Source organism: Oryza brachyantha, chromosome 1, assembly GCF_000231095.2.
Source record: "Oryza brachyantha chromosome 1, ObraRS2, whole genome shotgun sequence".
NCBI lineage: Eukaryota > Viridiplantae > Streptophyta > Magnoliopsida > Poales > Poaceae > Oryza > Oryza brachyantha.
In genome coordinates this window covers 28,055,932-28,071,032 of record NC_023163.2, presented here as the reverse complement: position 1 = coordinate 28,071,032, position 15,101 = coordinate 28,055,932, and the positions used below count along the sequence as shown (strand labels likewise).

The 15,101-nt window shown below is 41.3% G+C and overlaps 2 protein-coding genes across 2 annotated transcripts; both read right to left on the bottom strand.

Moving 5' to 3' along the window:
- Positions 1–6,909: 6,909 nt before the first annotated feature.
- On the bottom strand, positions 6,910–7,981 carry LOC102716186 (heme-binding-like protein At3g10130, chloroplastic). Its single transcript, XM_006646420.3, has one exon. The coding sequence runs from the start codon at positions 7,864–7,866 to the stop codon at positions 7,171–7,173; it is 696 nt and encodes a 231-aa protein (XP_006646483.2). The 5' UTR covers positions 7,867–7,981; the 3' UTR covers positions 6,910–7,170.
- A 1,336-nt stretch (positions 7,982–9,317) lies between these two features.
- LOC102713225 (laccase-8) lies at positions 9,318–14,432 on the bottom strand. Its single transcript, XM_006644959.3, has 6 exons — positions 14,346–14,432; positions 13,999–14,150; positions 11,220–11,467; positions 10,996–11,118; positions 9,995–10,912; positions 9,318–9,877 (listed from the first exon to the last, which is right to left on the bottom strand). The coding sequence occupies exons 1-6, from the start codon at positions 14,430–14,432 to the stop codon at positions 9,744–9,746; spliced, it is 1,662 nt and encodes a 553-aa protein (XP_006645022.1). The 3' UTR covers positions 9,318–9,743.
- Between the last annotated feature and the right edge of the window lie 669 nt (positions 14,433–15,101).

The following is a 15,101-nucleotide window of genomic DNA, read 5'->3' as shown; positions in this document are numbered from 1 at the left end:
CTTTGTATTCTCTTTACACAAAACTCAAAACACACGAGATGAATATCCTCTCTCGTAAAATTGATTCTAAATCTAGTGCCTTGTTTCTCCCTCGACCTCTTTTGATGTTGGTGCTTCACCATCGAATTCTACCGCTCTTGCTTTGATTAATGCCATGTCCGATGAGCAACTCGAACAATTCGAGGAGTAGGACTTGGCTTTGGCTGCTAACAAAATTTCTCGAGCTATGAATAATGTTAGATACAGGAAAAGAAGAGGTCCAACTCGTTGCTTTGAGTGTGGAGCACTTAATCATATTCGTTGCGCTATCCTAAGCTTGGGAGAGGCAAGAAAGAAGACAATGGTGGAGACAAGACCAAGGACGACAAGCCTAAGTACAAGAACACATTCAAGGAAAGGAAAACCAAGGACGATCTCAAGAAGATGTTGGATCAAGTCTACGCCGCCTTTGAGCCACTAAGCGATGTAGATGGAGAGAGTGACGAAGATGAAAGTAAAGGAAGGAACATCTCTGGTGTTTGCCTCATTTCACGTGGTGAATCAGATTCAGAGTGTGAGGACAATGAGGTAAGTTCTCTTGAGGAAGCCATCCATGTCTTAAGTACAAAAAATAAGAAATGTGAGAAGATGTATAAAAAACAAGAGTTTATAATTGAATCTCTTAATGCTGTAATTACTAGATTAAAATCTCTTATTCCTAATGATGATGATTGCAAAAATTGTGAGGTTTTGATGCATGAAATTTCAAAAATTAGAGATGTCAATATTTCACATGATCTGAAAACTAAATCTTCTCTTGCTCTTGGTTTTGCTTTGCTAACCCGCACTTGTGATGAGTTGTTTTTAACCAAAAAGATGTTGAAAAAATATCAAACTGCTTTTTATGCTAGTTCGATGTTTAACGTACTTTGTGCTAAAAGGTTAAAACAACAGCATGATGTTTTGGATTGCTCAACATGCACATCAAACAAGATGAAGCTGAAATTTGCTTTAGCTCGTGTTGAGTACATGGATGAAATTGTGAAAACCAATGAAGTGCTATCTTGCCCCAAGTGTCGCAATAGCAAAAGTTTCTAGATTGATTGCAAAAACTGTGCTAATCTTGAAAATGAGGTTTCTTATTTGAAAAGTTCTTTGAAAAGATTTTCTGATGGTAAGAAACAACTTAACATGATTTTGGATCAATCTAAAGTGACTAGCTGCAATAGAGGTGTTGGTTTCAAAACTTTGACAAAACCAAGTAATGAAAAAACGGTTTATAAGTCTGCTGGTTTTATGTCCTCTCCTTCTGAAAAACCAAAAGAAACAAAAACAAATATTTTAAAACCATTTATTTCTAAGGTAAAGTATAATTGCTCCTTTTGTGGTAAAGATGGACATCTTGTTGGTTTTTGTTTCAGATTAGCTCGTAAACAGGAAAAGGAGAGAGAAATTGCTTTTGCAAAATCTAAATTGCAAAAATCTGCTTTTCCCTCGAGGAAACCGGTTAGACCGCAGTGGGTTGCACGGTCAGACCGAGATCCGGTTAGACCGGCTACTAAGCCTCGGTCAGACCAGACACCGGTCAGACCAGACACCAGTCAGACCGGAGGTACAGAAGCGATCAGACCGGCCCCCGGTCAAACCGGCTACTGCACCTCGATCGGACCGGCCTCGTAGAGATTTTTCGAAAAATTCTCAAACTACTTTTGCACGTCGTTATATGCCTATTGGATCGACTGGTCGTGTGTCTCAGTACTGGATTCCTAAATTTCTTTTATCTAACCCTGGTACTGAGGCTTCGACATCCTCTCTTGTGTAGGCTTTGGTGACGAGGAAGGAGAACGTGTGGATCGTGGATTCCGGTTGTTCGCGGCACATGACCGGTGATGAAAATTGGTTCTCCTCCCTAAAACAGGCATCCAAGACTGAATCGATTATCTTTGGCGATGCTTCTACTAGTGCCGTTCTTGCTACAGGTATGGTCAAGGTAAATGACAAGTTTGAATTGAAGAATGTAGCTTTGGTTGAGGATTTAAAGTATAATTTGCTTTCAGTTTCACAAATTGTTGATGAGAGTTTTAAGGTTCATTTTAAGAAAACTGGAAGTAAAATATTTGATTCTTGTGGTGATTCTGTACTGAATATTTCTCGATATGGAAAAGTTTTTAAAGCTGACTTTGATAATCCTGTTTTACCTGTGATAACATGTCTGGTTGCTAAGTTTAGTAAAGATGTGATGTTCTGGCATCGTAGACTTGGACATGTTGGTTTTGATCATCTCACGAGGATAAGTGGTTTGAATCTTGTTCATGGTTTGCCTAAACTTAAGAAGGATCCTGAATTGGTTTGTACACCATGTCGTCATGCTAAGATGGTTGTTTCTTCACATGCCCCAATTGTTTCTGTGATGACTGATGCACCAGGACAGCTTTGACACATGGACACTGTTGGTCCAGCTATAGTGCAATCAGTTGGAGAAAAGTGGTATGTGTTAGTTATAGTTGACGATTTTTCTCGATATTCTTGGGTTTACTTTATGGTAACTAAGGATGAGGCTTTTTAACACTTTCGTAGTTTGTATCTTCGACTGAATCTTGAACTTCCTGGTTTCTTTGAATAGAATTCGAAGTGATAATGGTGGTGAATTTAAAAATGCCTCTTTTGAACAATTTTGCAATGAAAAAGGTCTTGAACATGAATTTTCTTCTCCTCGTATCCCTCAACAAAATGGTGTTGTTGAAAGAAAAAATCGTTCTTCGGTTGAGATGGCTAGAACAATGCTTGATGAGTATCACACTCCAAGGAAATTTTGGGCAGAAGCAGTTAACACTGCATGTTATATTTCAAATCGGGTTTTCTTGAGATCTAAACTTGGAAAAACTCCTTATGAACTTCGATTTGGTCGTCAACCTAAAGTTTCTCATTTGCGTGTTTTTGGTTGCAAATGTTTCATTTTGGAATCTGGAAATTTGGATAAATTTGAAGCACGTTCTACCGATGGATTGTTTTTTGGTTACCCCACACATTCACGTGGCTATCGTGTACTTGTTTTGGAAACTAACAAAATCATTGAAACTTGTGAAGTTACTTTTGATGAGGCTAGTCCAGGTACTAGACTAGAAATTGCAGGTACACTATCACAGGCTCAGGGGAAGGATGGTCCTATTTTTAAAGACGAGAGCGACGACGACGACGAGGTCGGCTCGGGCGATCAGATCGGGCGCCAAGCCGGTCAGACCACCGACCCACCTCCGGTCAGACCGACACAGGAGGTGCGGTCGGACCGGCCAGGGTCGTCGGTTTCTGGTTCTGTTGATGCTAATCACAATGGTCCTCCAAAGATTTCTACCTCGACCAGTGAGAATACAGAATGTGAAACAACTTCAGAAGTCGCTGCTCCTTTATACATTCAACGACGACATCCGCCAGAACAAATCATTGGTAACTTAGGTGAGCGGACTACAAGGTCTAAGGTAACAACTCATGATGTTTGTGCAAATTATGCGTTTGTTGCTTCTTTTGAACCTAAAGATGTTACTCATGCATTAACTGATGAATCGTGGATTAACGCCATGCATGAAAAACTTGAAAATTTTGAAAGAAACAAAGTTTGGACTTTGGTTGAACCACCTTCTGGTCATAATATTATTGGAACCAAATGGGTTTTCAAAAATAAACAAAATGAGGATGGTTTGATTGTGAGGAACAAAGCCAGACTTGTTGCTCAAGGTTTTACCCAGGTGGAGGGTTTGAATTTTGATGAAACATTTGCTCCTGTTGCTAGAATTGAAGCAATTAGACTTTTGTTAGCTTTTGCTGCTTCCAAAGGTTTTAAGCTTTATCAAATGGATGTGGAAAGTGCTTTTCTAAACGGTTTTATACAGGAGGAAGTTTATGTCAAACAACCACCAGGTTTTGAAAATCCTGATTTTCCCAACCATGTTTTTAAATTGTCTAAAACTTTGTATGGCTTGAAGCAAGCACCTAGAGCATGGTATGATAGGCTTAAGAACTTTTTGCTTGCGAAAGGTTTTTGAATGGGAAAGGTTGGTAAAACGCTTTTTGTTCTTAAGCATGGTGATAATCAACTTTTCGTTCAGATTTATATTGATGATATCATCTTTGGTTGTGGAGTTTGCTGAGACTATGCGCAGGGGATTTGAGATGAGCATGATGGGTGAGTTATCGTACTTTTTGGGTTGCAAATCAAACAAACACCTCAAGGTATGTTTGTGCATCAAACGAAGTATACAAAGGATCTCTTGAGACGATTCAAGATAGAGAATTGCAAACCAATTTCAACACCAATTGGTACTACAACTGTGCTGGATCCCGATGAAGATGATGAAGCAATTGATCAAAAGGAGTATAGAAGTATGATTGGATCTTTGCTGTATCTAACTGCTTCTAGGCCAGACATACAATTTGCTGTGTGTTTGTGTGCTCGCTTTCAAGCGTCTCCTCGTGCTTCACATCGTCAAGCAGTCAAGCGAATAATGAGATATTTGCAACATACACTTCAATTTGGCATTTGGTATTCTACCTCATCTTATATTTGCTTAAGTGGATATTCCGATGCTGATTTTGCTGGGTATAGAATTGATAGACAAAGTACTAGTGGAACATGTCATTTTCTTGGTACTTTATTAATTGCATGGTCTTCTGGGAAACAATCTAGTGCTGCTCAATCTACTGTTGAATCAGAATATATTGTTGCTGCTAGTTGTTATTCACAGATTCTTTGGTTAATATCAACTTTGAAAGATTATGGTCTTACTTTTGAGAAAGTACCTCTCTTTTGTGATAATACTAGTGCTATCAACATTGCTAAGAATCATGTTCAACACTCTTGCACCAAACACATTGATATTCACTTTCACTTTTTGAGGGATCATGTTGAGAAGGGAGAGGTTGAATTAACATTTTTGGATATAAAATTACAACTTGCTGATATTTTCACTAAACCACTGGATTCTTCTCGCTTTGCCTTTCTTCGTGGAGAATTAGGAATAATTCATCCTTTTGGCATGGTTTGAGGGGGAGTTTTGTACCTTGTGGTTTTATCAAGCAAAATATGACAATAATTGACAAAGAGAGCTTTGTTTTATACATATGGTATGTCATGAGCATGATAGCAATACTATGAAGGTTTATTTGTCTCTAGCATAGCTTGTATGTATTCTAGTATTCTTATGAAGCTTAGATATTGCTTTTAAGGGATATGATGCATGACACTTAAATTCTATACTTGAATTAAGAAATTATGCAATATTGATGCTAGCATATGGGTTGATCAATAAATGCTTGTATATATGCTTTATTGCTTTGTTGTTTCTCAAATAACTTTTAAATTGCTCATTGTGCAAGAGAATAAAAAATATATTAGAGAAAAAAAACGAATACTGAATCCTTGGACAGTCTTGACGACAGGGACGTATTCGATGTGAGAAAAAAAATGGATGCCGAATCCTTGAAAATAGTCTTGACGACAAGGACGTACCCGGAATAATTGAAAGGAAAAAAATATGAGCAAAAACGCTCAAAAAAAGGTTAAAATTCTCTTGGTAATTTTGTGACAAGGCTAAAGAGTGATAAATGCAATATGTATATATGTCTAGTATTTATTCTTCAATCTATATGCGTGTGACAGTGTTGAATTATAACTCGTTTGAAATCATAAATTTTGATTGTTGATTTGAACTTAATTGCAAAATCTTTGGTTCATGATTATAGTTTAATACATGCTAGCTATATTTTAGATGAATTTATCTTCTTTTTATTGCAATACATGACTTGATATGCTATGTGTATGCTAAGCTCTTGGACGTTAAAGAACATAAATTCTACGCTTGATGAAATCATTGTCAAAAGGGGGAGAAGAATTTTGGAAAGTTTTGGAAATTTGAAAATTTCTTTCTTTTCAAAAGTGAAAGATGTTTCTTTTTAAATACTTTTTGGAGTTGCTTTACAAAAATAATAAACAAATTTTGAAGTGTTTGTCAATGTGTTCATCAAGGGAGAGATTGTAATATCATGGAGTGATCTACATGTTTTGTGATGAACAATTGGCTTATAAATTGGTGTCGGTGTGTGTAACTAATGTGAGTTAGGTTGTGATATCTGTGCTCGAAAACGGTTGGTTTGTCTCTATGTGTGCAGATGACTTGAGGTCAACTGTGGTCAATGGCGATGACCATGACTAGGTTCAGGGAGGAACCGAGGTCTGGATGGTCGTGATATCATGTGACATGGTTAGACTAAAATCGTGATTCTCGGAGGTCAATATCGGTCAACGGCGGTGGGATCATGACTAGGCTCAGGGAGGAGCTGAGGTCCGGACGATCCAGGATGCTGGGTGATGATGTTGAATGCGAGATGGCACATGGTGGAGGAACACCGTGTGGGATGGAATCGTAATGGGCTTTACATGTTATATGTGTAAGTTTCGGAAAAATCGTGAAATAAATTAGAGATGAATTGGACGAGAAAAGGGTAAAATGTGATATGTGTTGCTACAGTAAACGAGTACTGTAGCATACATGGCCGTACGATCATCATGACGTACGTGTGCACCGAGTTGGAGTACGGTACGTGCGTGCATGGACCGGCAAGGTTGTAGCTCGTGCGTGCGCGTGAGTTCGGTTGTGGCAAGGTAGCACGTATGGACTTGTGAGTCCTGCATACGTACGGGTACGTATGGAGCAAGGGAAGTACGTGTACGTGCGCAGATTGGTTTCGGCCGGCCCGTGCGGCCGTGTGGATGTGTGCGCCGGCGACATAGTCTTAGAGAGTTTTTTTTGCGATATATATATATATATATATGTACCGAGGGGTATGTCCCTGGTATGCTTTTTGTGAGATTTAGATTTAGAATTAGAAAATTTAAGTTGAATAGTTGTTGATTCTAGATCAACAATTTTGAGAGGAGCGTTATTGGTGCGCTTTGTAAATTCTAGTTGATACAATAAAGTCAAGTGATTTTCTGAATTCTGACAATCTGATCGGCGCTGGTGAGTTTTTGGATTTTGACGATATGATCGGCGGCATAGGAGCGGCGCGATCAAGATAGCGGTGGCATAGGAGCGAGACAATCAAGATATTCTTTGACAGAGATAATCTTTTATTTCCGCTAAAAGATTTTTGGGTTTTGGTTGTACCTACCATTCACCCCTGTGATACATTTCGATCCTACACAGGTATCATGATCTCGTTTGTGCGCAGCGGCGGCAGAGTAAACGGCGGGTTGTAGCGCGCCAGCACGAAGGGGCCCTTGACGGCGAACCCGTCCTTCTCCAGCGCGGCCTTGAGCCACTCCGCCTTCTCCTTCACCACCTTGTCGCCGGTCAGGCCGCTGAACCTCACCACCCCGTACTTCCTCTCCCCCACCTCCCGCAGCACCACCCGCTCGTCCGTCGGCCGCGGAGCCTCCTCCGCCTTGCTGTACTTGGACGGCAGCAGGAACTGCATTATCATCTTGCCCCCAGCCTTACCGCCCTCGTCGGCCGTGATCACCGGTGCGGTCATCGCCACCGGCTCGGGCTCGCCGGCCTTGGTGATGACCGGCGCCGTCATGGCGATACTCTCGGGCTCGCCAGAGGTGATGACCGGCGCCGTCATGGCGATACTCTCGGGCTCGCCGGAGGTGATGACCGGCGCCGTCATGTCGATCTTCTCGGGCTTGGTGTTCTGCGGGCGGCCGAGGGCGCCGATGTAGTTGGCGAGGACGGTGAACCCGCCGTCGCGGTCGCCTTTCATCTCCGCGGGGTCGTAGGTGACCTCGGCGGCGACGCACGGCGGGTACTTGCGGACCTCGTAGCCTGCGCCGGTGTGGACCACCTCGTGCTTGGGCATCTCCACGGTGATCTTTCCCAGCACAATCCCCATGATCGTCCGCGGCGCGAGATCAGCGAGCTAGTTCGAACTGAGATCAAAAGATCGGATTCTCAGAGGTGGGGTGGGTTCGCTGGATGAGCGATTGGCTTGGCTTGGCACCGAGCTGGGGCTTGGGGGGTTTAAAGAAGCGGCGACGAGGTGGGATGTGTGGACGAGGTGGGGAGCCTGAATCGCGGCGCGTGTTGCTCCACGTCCGCGGTGCGTTTTGTCTTCGGCTTGGCGGGCAAGTACTGAACTCTTCAACTGCCTAGATATGTCCTCCGTCCGCTCGCATTGACCAGAGCCGACGGCCCACAATATCTTGCTGCCTTCTGAGGGTGGGCTGGAATTTGGGCTTACCAAATGAGGCCCAGGAGGCTTTGCTGTCGGTAGGAAGGAGTCCAAATTCCCTACTAAACTTCAGCTAAAAGTTCAACCCCGACATCCAACCCCCGAACTTTATTATGTCATTAATATAACCCCTAAAGTAGTATTGCGATGTTGTTTTTCTCTAATCTGTATATATACATTGGATATGTTTGATTACGTGACATGTACATTGGAAAAATATGCTTAAATATGTACTTAATTAGTCATTTCACCCCATTTTTGCTCTCACTTAAAAACAAATACTAACATACTCCCTCCAAACTTTTTTATTTGACATTAGCTAGTCTAAAAATAAACTAGCCAACGCCAAACATTTGCACATTGGAGGGAGTATAATAAATTAGCGTCCGACCATTGATGATATCATCAATACATTATATTAGTTATTCAAAATCACTCGTTTAAGTCTCCTAATACCAAAACCACCTTTCAAATCCACCTTACTGAGTAATATAAATAGTATTGCAAAGTTCTAAAGGGTTGAATGTCTAGTTGCAGAGTTTAACGATTTTTGTTTGGTGCTTGTGCAGAGATGCTCTGAGATGGAATAAAATTCCGGTTTTTTTCGAAGACTTTGCTGATTGTGCTTTTTGGAATGTTCGGTCCAAAGTACCTAGAGTTGGTTTTTGTATTCTAGCTGCTTGCTATTGGCAGTTATGGACAGTGAGAAATGATATGATATTTCGGAGATTCTTTGCTACAATCACCTTTACACATATCTTTTCGGATTATTTGCTGTTTGTGAAGCAGCCTCAAGGCCCTCAACCGCTCTGATGCGACAAGGAGACGTAGAGATGGGTTGGACTGCACATTGGTTGTAACTTTCTCAAGGACAAGGTTACCCTTCACTAATGAGATTTACTCTGTCAAACTTTTAATCTAGACCATTGATGAGCTTTAAATTTGTGTGTGTTTTCTTTTGAGGAGCACTGAACACCTCTTGAAAGATTTTGAAGGAATTTTCTGTTAAAAGTTATATAGGTGATCCCTAAAATAAAGGACTGACTGGTCGTGACCTTTCTCTGGCAAGTTGTATGAACTTCTGATAAAGTTATATTCCATTCATTTGCCGAAGTAGTTCATTCTATTAGCCTGTGTGCAGATATTCCAATTCGTACTGAACGAACATTTTCATGCGGAGCTATTGTGTTACAACTTACAGTGATAGGCCAAAAGGATGAATTAAGTAGTAACATGACAATGATGAATAAGAAGGTTATATAAATCCCCCTTATTCTGTACTGAAATCTTTTTTAAGGAAAATATTGAAATCTTAAGAAATGATGAACTTTGAACATTATTTTGCTAACACAAGCACAAATTAAAAAAAGAATGACGACCACACAAGCACTAAGTACATGGAATTTGAATATGGCCACACCTCGCACACTCAAATATTTGTTTCCCCCGGTGAAAACTCCCCGATACCAATATCATTCCTGATAACATGAACTCATTGAGTATATTGTGTACACAGTTACACATAATCTGTAAGACGTTCATCCATAGCATTTTGGATAATCAACAGGAGGCGGAGGGAGTAGATTCGGGGATGGTCCGTTCAGTACCTCGAAAACCATGGCTAGCCCCAACGGCAGGTGCGCGTCCAAGTGACAGTGCATGAACCACATACCTACAGGTTCACCGTCGTGCATGGAACCAATCAGTCACAACTCACCAAAGTCAACAATCACAACACAAAGCATGTAACGCGTGCAACAATTAATCAATCACGTGCTGGTGAACTCACCTGGGTTGTTCGCCGTGAACCGAATCACTGCCCACCCACCGGCCGGCACAGCGACGGTGTTGCGCACTTGTGGATCCACGAGGTTGTACTTGCTCTTCATGGATGGGTCAAACCGGCCGAGCCCCTGCGCTAGCAGGAAGAAGTCGAAGCCGTGCAGGTGGATTGGGTGGTTCTCGGTGCCAAGCGCGCTGCTGTACTCCTCGCTCTGCAGTACCACCTCCACCACATCATTGTACTTCACCTTCTTCACTGTTGTGGCCTTCCTGAATCCTTGCACCGGCGGCGGGAAGTCCGGGAAGTCTTCCGAGTACACGCCTGGCACGCCCTTGTAGAGCGCCTCGAGGAGCGACACTTTCTCCGGGAACTGGAACGAGTTCCTGTTCATGGCGGCCACTAGCGCGAACCCACTGCAACTCGTCTGGTATGGCGCGCACGGTGCCTGGTCTAGTCCGAAAGTGACCACCATGTTGTGGTTGACAGTTGTTCGCACGGCGGGATCGCTCGGGCGTGCGAGGCCGGTGAGTGACCAGTAGAATCTTCCGGCGGTGACGACGTCGTTGTGGGGCGGCAAGGTCGGCATGGCCGCCGGGGCGTAATCTGGCACACCCTTGTACCTGATGACACCCTTGGCGATTGACATATCGAAGGGAATGGCGACGGTTTTGCTGTCGAAGACGTGGGCTGCCATGTAGTATCGGCCTGGCGATACTGATGTGTTCATGAGGGCATCCACCGTTTGGCCCGGTGCGATAACGATGACGTCGGTGGCGTATGGCTTGGTGTAGCTGGCGTCGGCAGCGACCACGATGAAGGTGTGGCCGGCCACCTTGAAGAAGAGCTCCACATTGACTGCAGCGTTGATGATGCGCAAGAGGTACATCTTGCCATACTCCACCTCCACTTTATACATGGCGGAACCTAATGTTGCACACACACACACAAAATATTGATCAGGATGCAGGTAAACTTTACAATCACATACAAGCAGGCGGGGTTTGTACCTTGGCAAGGATACTGGTCTCCTGGCATGCCGTTGATGGTGAGCGCATCTGAAATCTTAGGTCCTTTGCCGGTCATGTTCCCATCCTTCTCCACCTCGTCAACATTTTTGTTCCACCACTCGCCTGCCATACAAAACAATTGTCTCGTCACTTGGTAACTAGACGAACACCAAAATTCACCACATCTCCAAGTCTTTTATCATGTGCATGACTAGCTCGCGTACCCAGTAGGATTGGGATCTCTTCATACGGTGTTGGGAACGGATACCCACTCGACCCGTTCCTCGGTTTTATGATGAGGGCGCCGTAGATGGTGGCTCGGAGAAGCGACGAGTGTGCGTGCCACCACAACGTCCCCTCCTGGCCAGTGATGTTGAACCGGTACGTGAAATTGCTGGAAGGCTGGATGGGGCACTGCGTGATCTTGTTGGCTCCGTCGTTCCAACCACTCCGTAGCTGGTATATGCCGTGCCTACATCAACTCTCACCGGGGACAAAACAGTAGAACACATGAGATGTGGTCCTGTTTTCTATGTTTTTATTATTTTATTTTCTTTTTAAAATATTAAAAAAACATTTTATTATATTTACATGTGCACGCTCCTAATGTTTTTTATAAAAAGGTCCTTCCAAAAGGTGTTTTTTTACGTGGTAGACGATCATTGGGATAGCTTGACAGGGACAGCATGACGTGAACTTTATAGTCAGACACCTTGCCCTCTGCTAGGATGGCAATGGGTCATATGCAAATTCGTTGTAACCCATATAGCACCTCGAACGGTCGTCAGCTACGTCATAAAAAACTTTAGGATGTTTTTTTTTAAAAAAAAAATAACTCCCAAATAGTGTGGTGGATCTATATCTATATACTACTTTGGTCCTAAATTAAGATTACGTATACACCTCTTTTATGTGTCCCAAAATAAATTTATCTTTCAACAATCATTGCAGGAGAGTTTATAAAAATATGGAACAAAAGTATTAGAAATAGATAAAATAGGGAACAAATGTATTGGAATACGATAAATAAATGGTATTCTATTTTTTTTACTTTTATATTGAACTAGTAGGTTGGTCCGCGCATTTGCGCGACTAGATTTAAGTCATTTTATGTTTTATTCCTATTTATTTTGTTCTTTAAATTATAAAATATGTGTTTGTGAAATATGTGTTTGTTTACTTAACTTAATTAATGTCTATTTCAATATAATTCTATTTACTATTTATCTATTTTTATTATTTAATCATATATTATTGTTTCATGATGTGACTCAAGCTTGAAACTATAGCTATATGTGCGAGCTTGTGAAATAACACCCCTTAAACTTACTCGACACTATTGTCGGTTGATGCTCTCTTACCTGTCTACTACAGTGGCTGAGCTCATCAAGCTTGTTTTCTATTATCATACTCTCAAGCTTGTTACATGACTATTGCACGTTTTGTGCTTACTTGTGGTTGTCACATTGTTTGATCTCACCTCATATACAATTGCTATTGCCCTCAAACTCAATGTGGTTGTTGCGGTATTCAACTTGCTACTGAAACTCGTCAGCATGGGATGGGCATCTGAGCTTGTTCATGATCGTTGTACCCTCGATCTCACCTGAAACAATCGCTACTGCTATGCCCTTGATATTCTAATGGTGTATCCTCGATCATACTTTCTTTTTTCACCTAATCCTAGTTTATTATGGTTTAGTTAAAAGAACAAATATGATTATGTTCTCTAGACGAATTGATCTAATCTAATTGGTTATGCTATTAGAAATAGAATATTTGCTATTTCTAAACACAACTGTACTTCTCATACAACTATAACCATCAATCTATAGCATTATAATCTGAATCCATTGGGATCTAATTGTGTATATTTTGATTTTTTTCATAGTAGATCTAAACTTACGATCAAGATATATTATGATCTAACGGTGTAGACCTTACGATCTAGATATATTATTATATTATGAATTATAATTATCATGCAATTGAGTTCTTTTTTATTCTAAGTTCAACGTGGGATTTTTTTAAGGGCATGAGAGCACACGTGGTGGCTTCATTTTCTATTACTATATAAATACAATAGATTCTAAGCCTCTAATGCAAACATAAATTTGAAGAAAATAATACCTTTGTTGTCGGTTATTACATTGCTTTTGCTTATTCTTATAAGCCAAAATTTTTTTATCTTAAATTTGAAGTTGATTTTGATGTTTTTGTTGTATTTTATTTTCACCCTTGGGTTAAGAACACATATAAAATTTTATTCATAAATTATTCTTTGTTTGCAAATATTTTGTTTGGTTTTGTCTCTAAAAACCAAAAGATCATGGCATGAGTTTATCCATGCATTGCCGTGGAAAAGATAGATCGATGCTAATGTGGATATATTTTACATTGAGTCTAGATTTTTTTTCCGTAATTTTGTTTCGGTCTCTTTCTTTTTCAATTTGGAGTTCCAATCGGTATGCCTCCGATTTTGGTCACCTTATGACTACGTGAGAGCCTATCTTCCCCTTTTTCCTAATTAGATCATATAGTCCGAATAGGCTACTGGTATATAAAGTGGATTGTTTTTTATCTTTTTCTCCGATTAGTTTACACCGGGCTGTCTTTATATTATAATAGATAGATAGATAGATAGATAGAAGATATGCATGGGATGAGCGAAAATGAAATTACTTGGCACCGGATGAAGTACGTGAAACGAAAATATGTTTTTGTAAATATTAAAACAATAAAATAAAAACCTATTCTATTGCCTGGACGTGGTAGACCAGACAGCCCATGGCTTCTGTGAGTTGGATATGGGAAGCCCAGAGACACTTGCAGGCTTGCAGCCTACTATATGCAAATCAGTAGTAGTATATGTATATCACGCCCACGGTTTGCCAAAGGCAAGTTCAGACTTTAGAGAATGGAACGAAAAGACAGAATGCGGTGCTCCTCAAGAATCGAGAGAGGGATAAGAGAGGAGATGATTTGCGTACACAGTGCACTTACCAGTGGAGTGACAGAGGGTACGGTGAGTCGTTCACAGCGTGGACGACCAGTGTGTCGCCTTCGCTAACCTCAATGCTCGGTCCCGGCAGCTGGCCGTTGGCCGTGTAGATCACACTATCCATGCAGGCCTGGGTGATCTTCGTACCGCCCAGCTGAATTCAGGTACATGCAAAATAGTTTGGAATTAACGAATAGGTTTCACAGGTAAACCGATGCGAAAGCAAGAGTAGGGTAGATAGCGCTGGATACAAAGACCTCTTTTTTCGGGTATGCACAAGGAGAAAACGGTAAAGCTAGAGAACAATGATGCAAGTTAGAAGTTTCGATTCTGTGCAGGATGTTTTTACCTTGAAGGTGTGTTCCACGACGGCTGCGTTTGCCGCTGCCGTGCAGAGAGCCAGCATGACCGGCACGAGCATGGCGGCCGCAGCCATGCCCCGGCTCTTCAGTAGCAATTAGGAGTAGCACGTTGAATACACAGGCCTGGTGCCGCCATGGCGAGCGTCCTTATGTATTGCATCCTGCAAATTGACATTTGGAACTAGTCCATCTTATTAATTACCCTTTCCCTGTAGAACGATGTAAGCAGCAGAGTACATCTAATTAATCAACCGACTCCACCAAGCGTCATGGCGTGAGAGCTTGAGAAACAACGAAATCAGATTGAGACGGAAAGTGTCATGACGAGGGGGATGTAATTTTCCTCATAGATTACAAAAACGGTACATCATGAAGTTGGCAAAGATAGAAGTTGTCAGAGGTTAGAAGTCCAGAGGGACATGCATGGTAGTAAATTTCCATCCATGTCAATTCAGTACTCCCTACCTTGCTCCGTTCCAGAGCGTAAATATTTCTTTCAGCCCGAATTTTTTTCCTCTTTTACTTATGCTTATAAAACAAAATTTAACTTTTTAATCTTAAATTTAGATTAACTTTTCGGATTTTTCTCATCGTAATTTACTTTTTTTATCTTGGCTTAAAATTGCTAAGAACAAGTATATAAAAGTTTTATTAATAAATTATTTTTCATTCGCAAATATGTAGCCAAACAATCACCTCCTATGTTTTAAATCTTGTAACAAAATATAAGATTTTTTGTAATA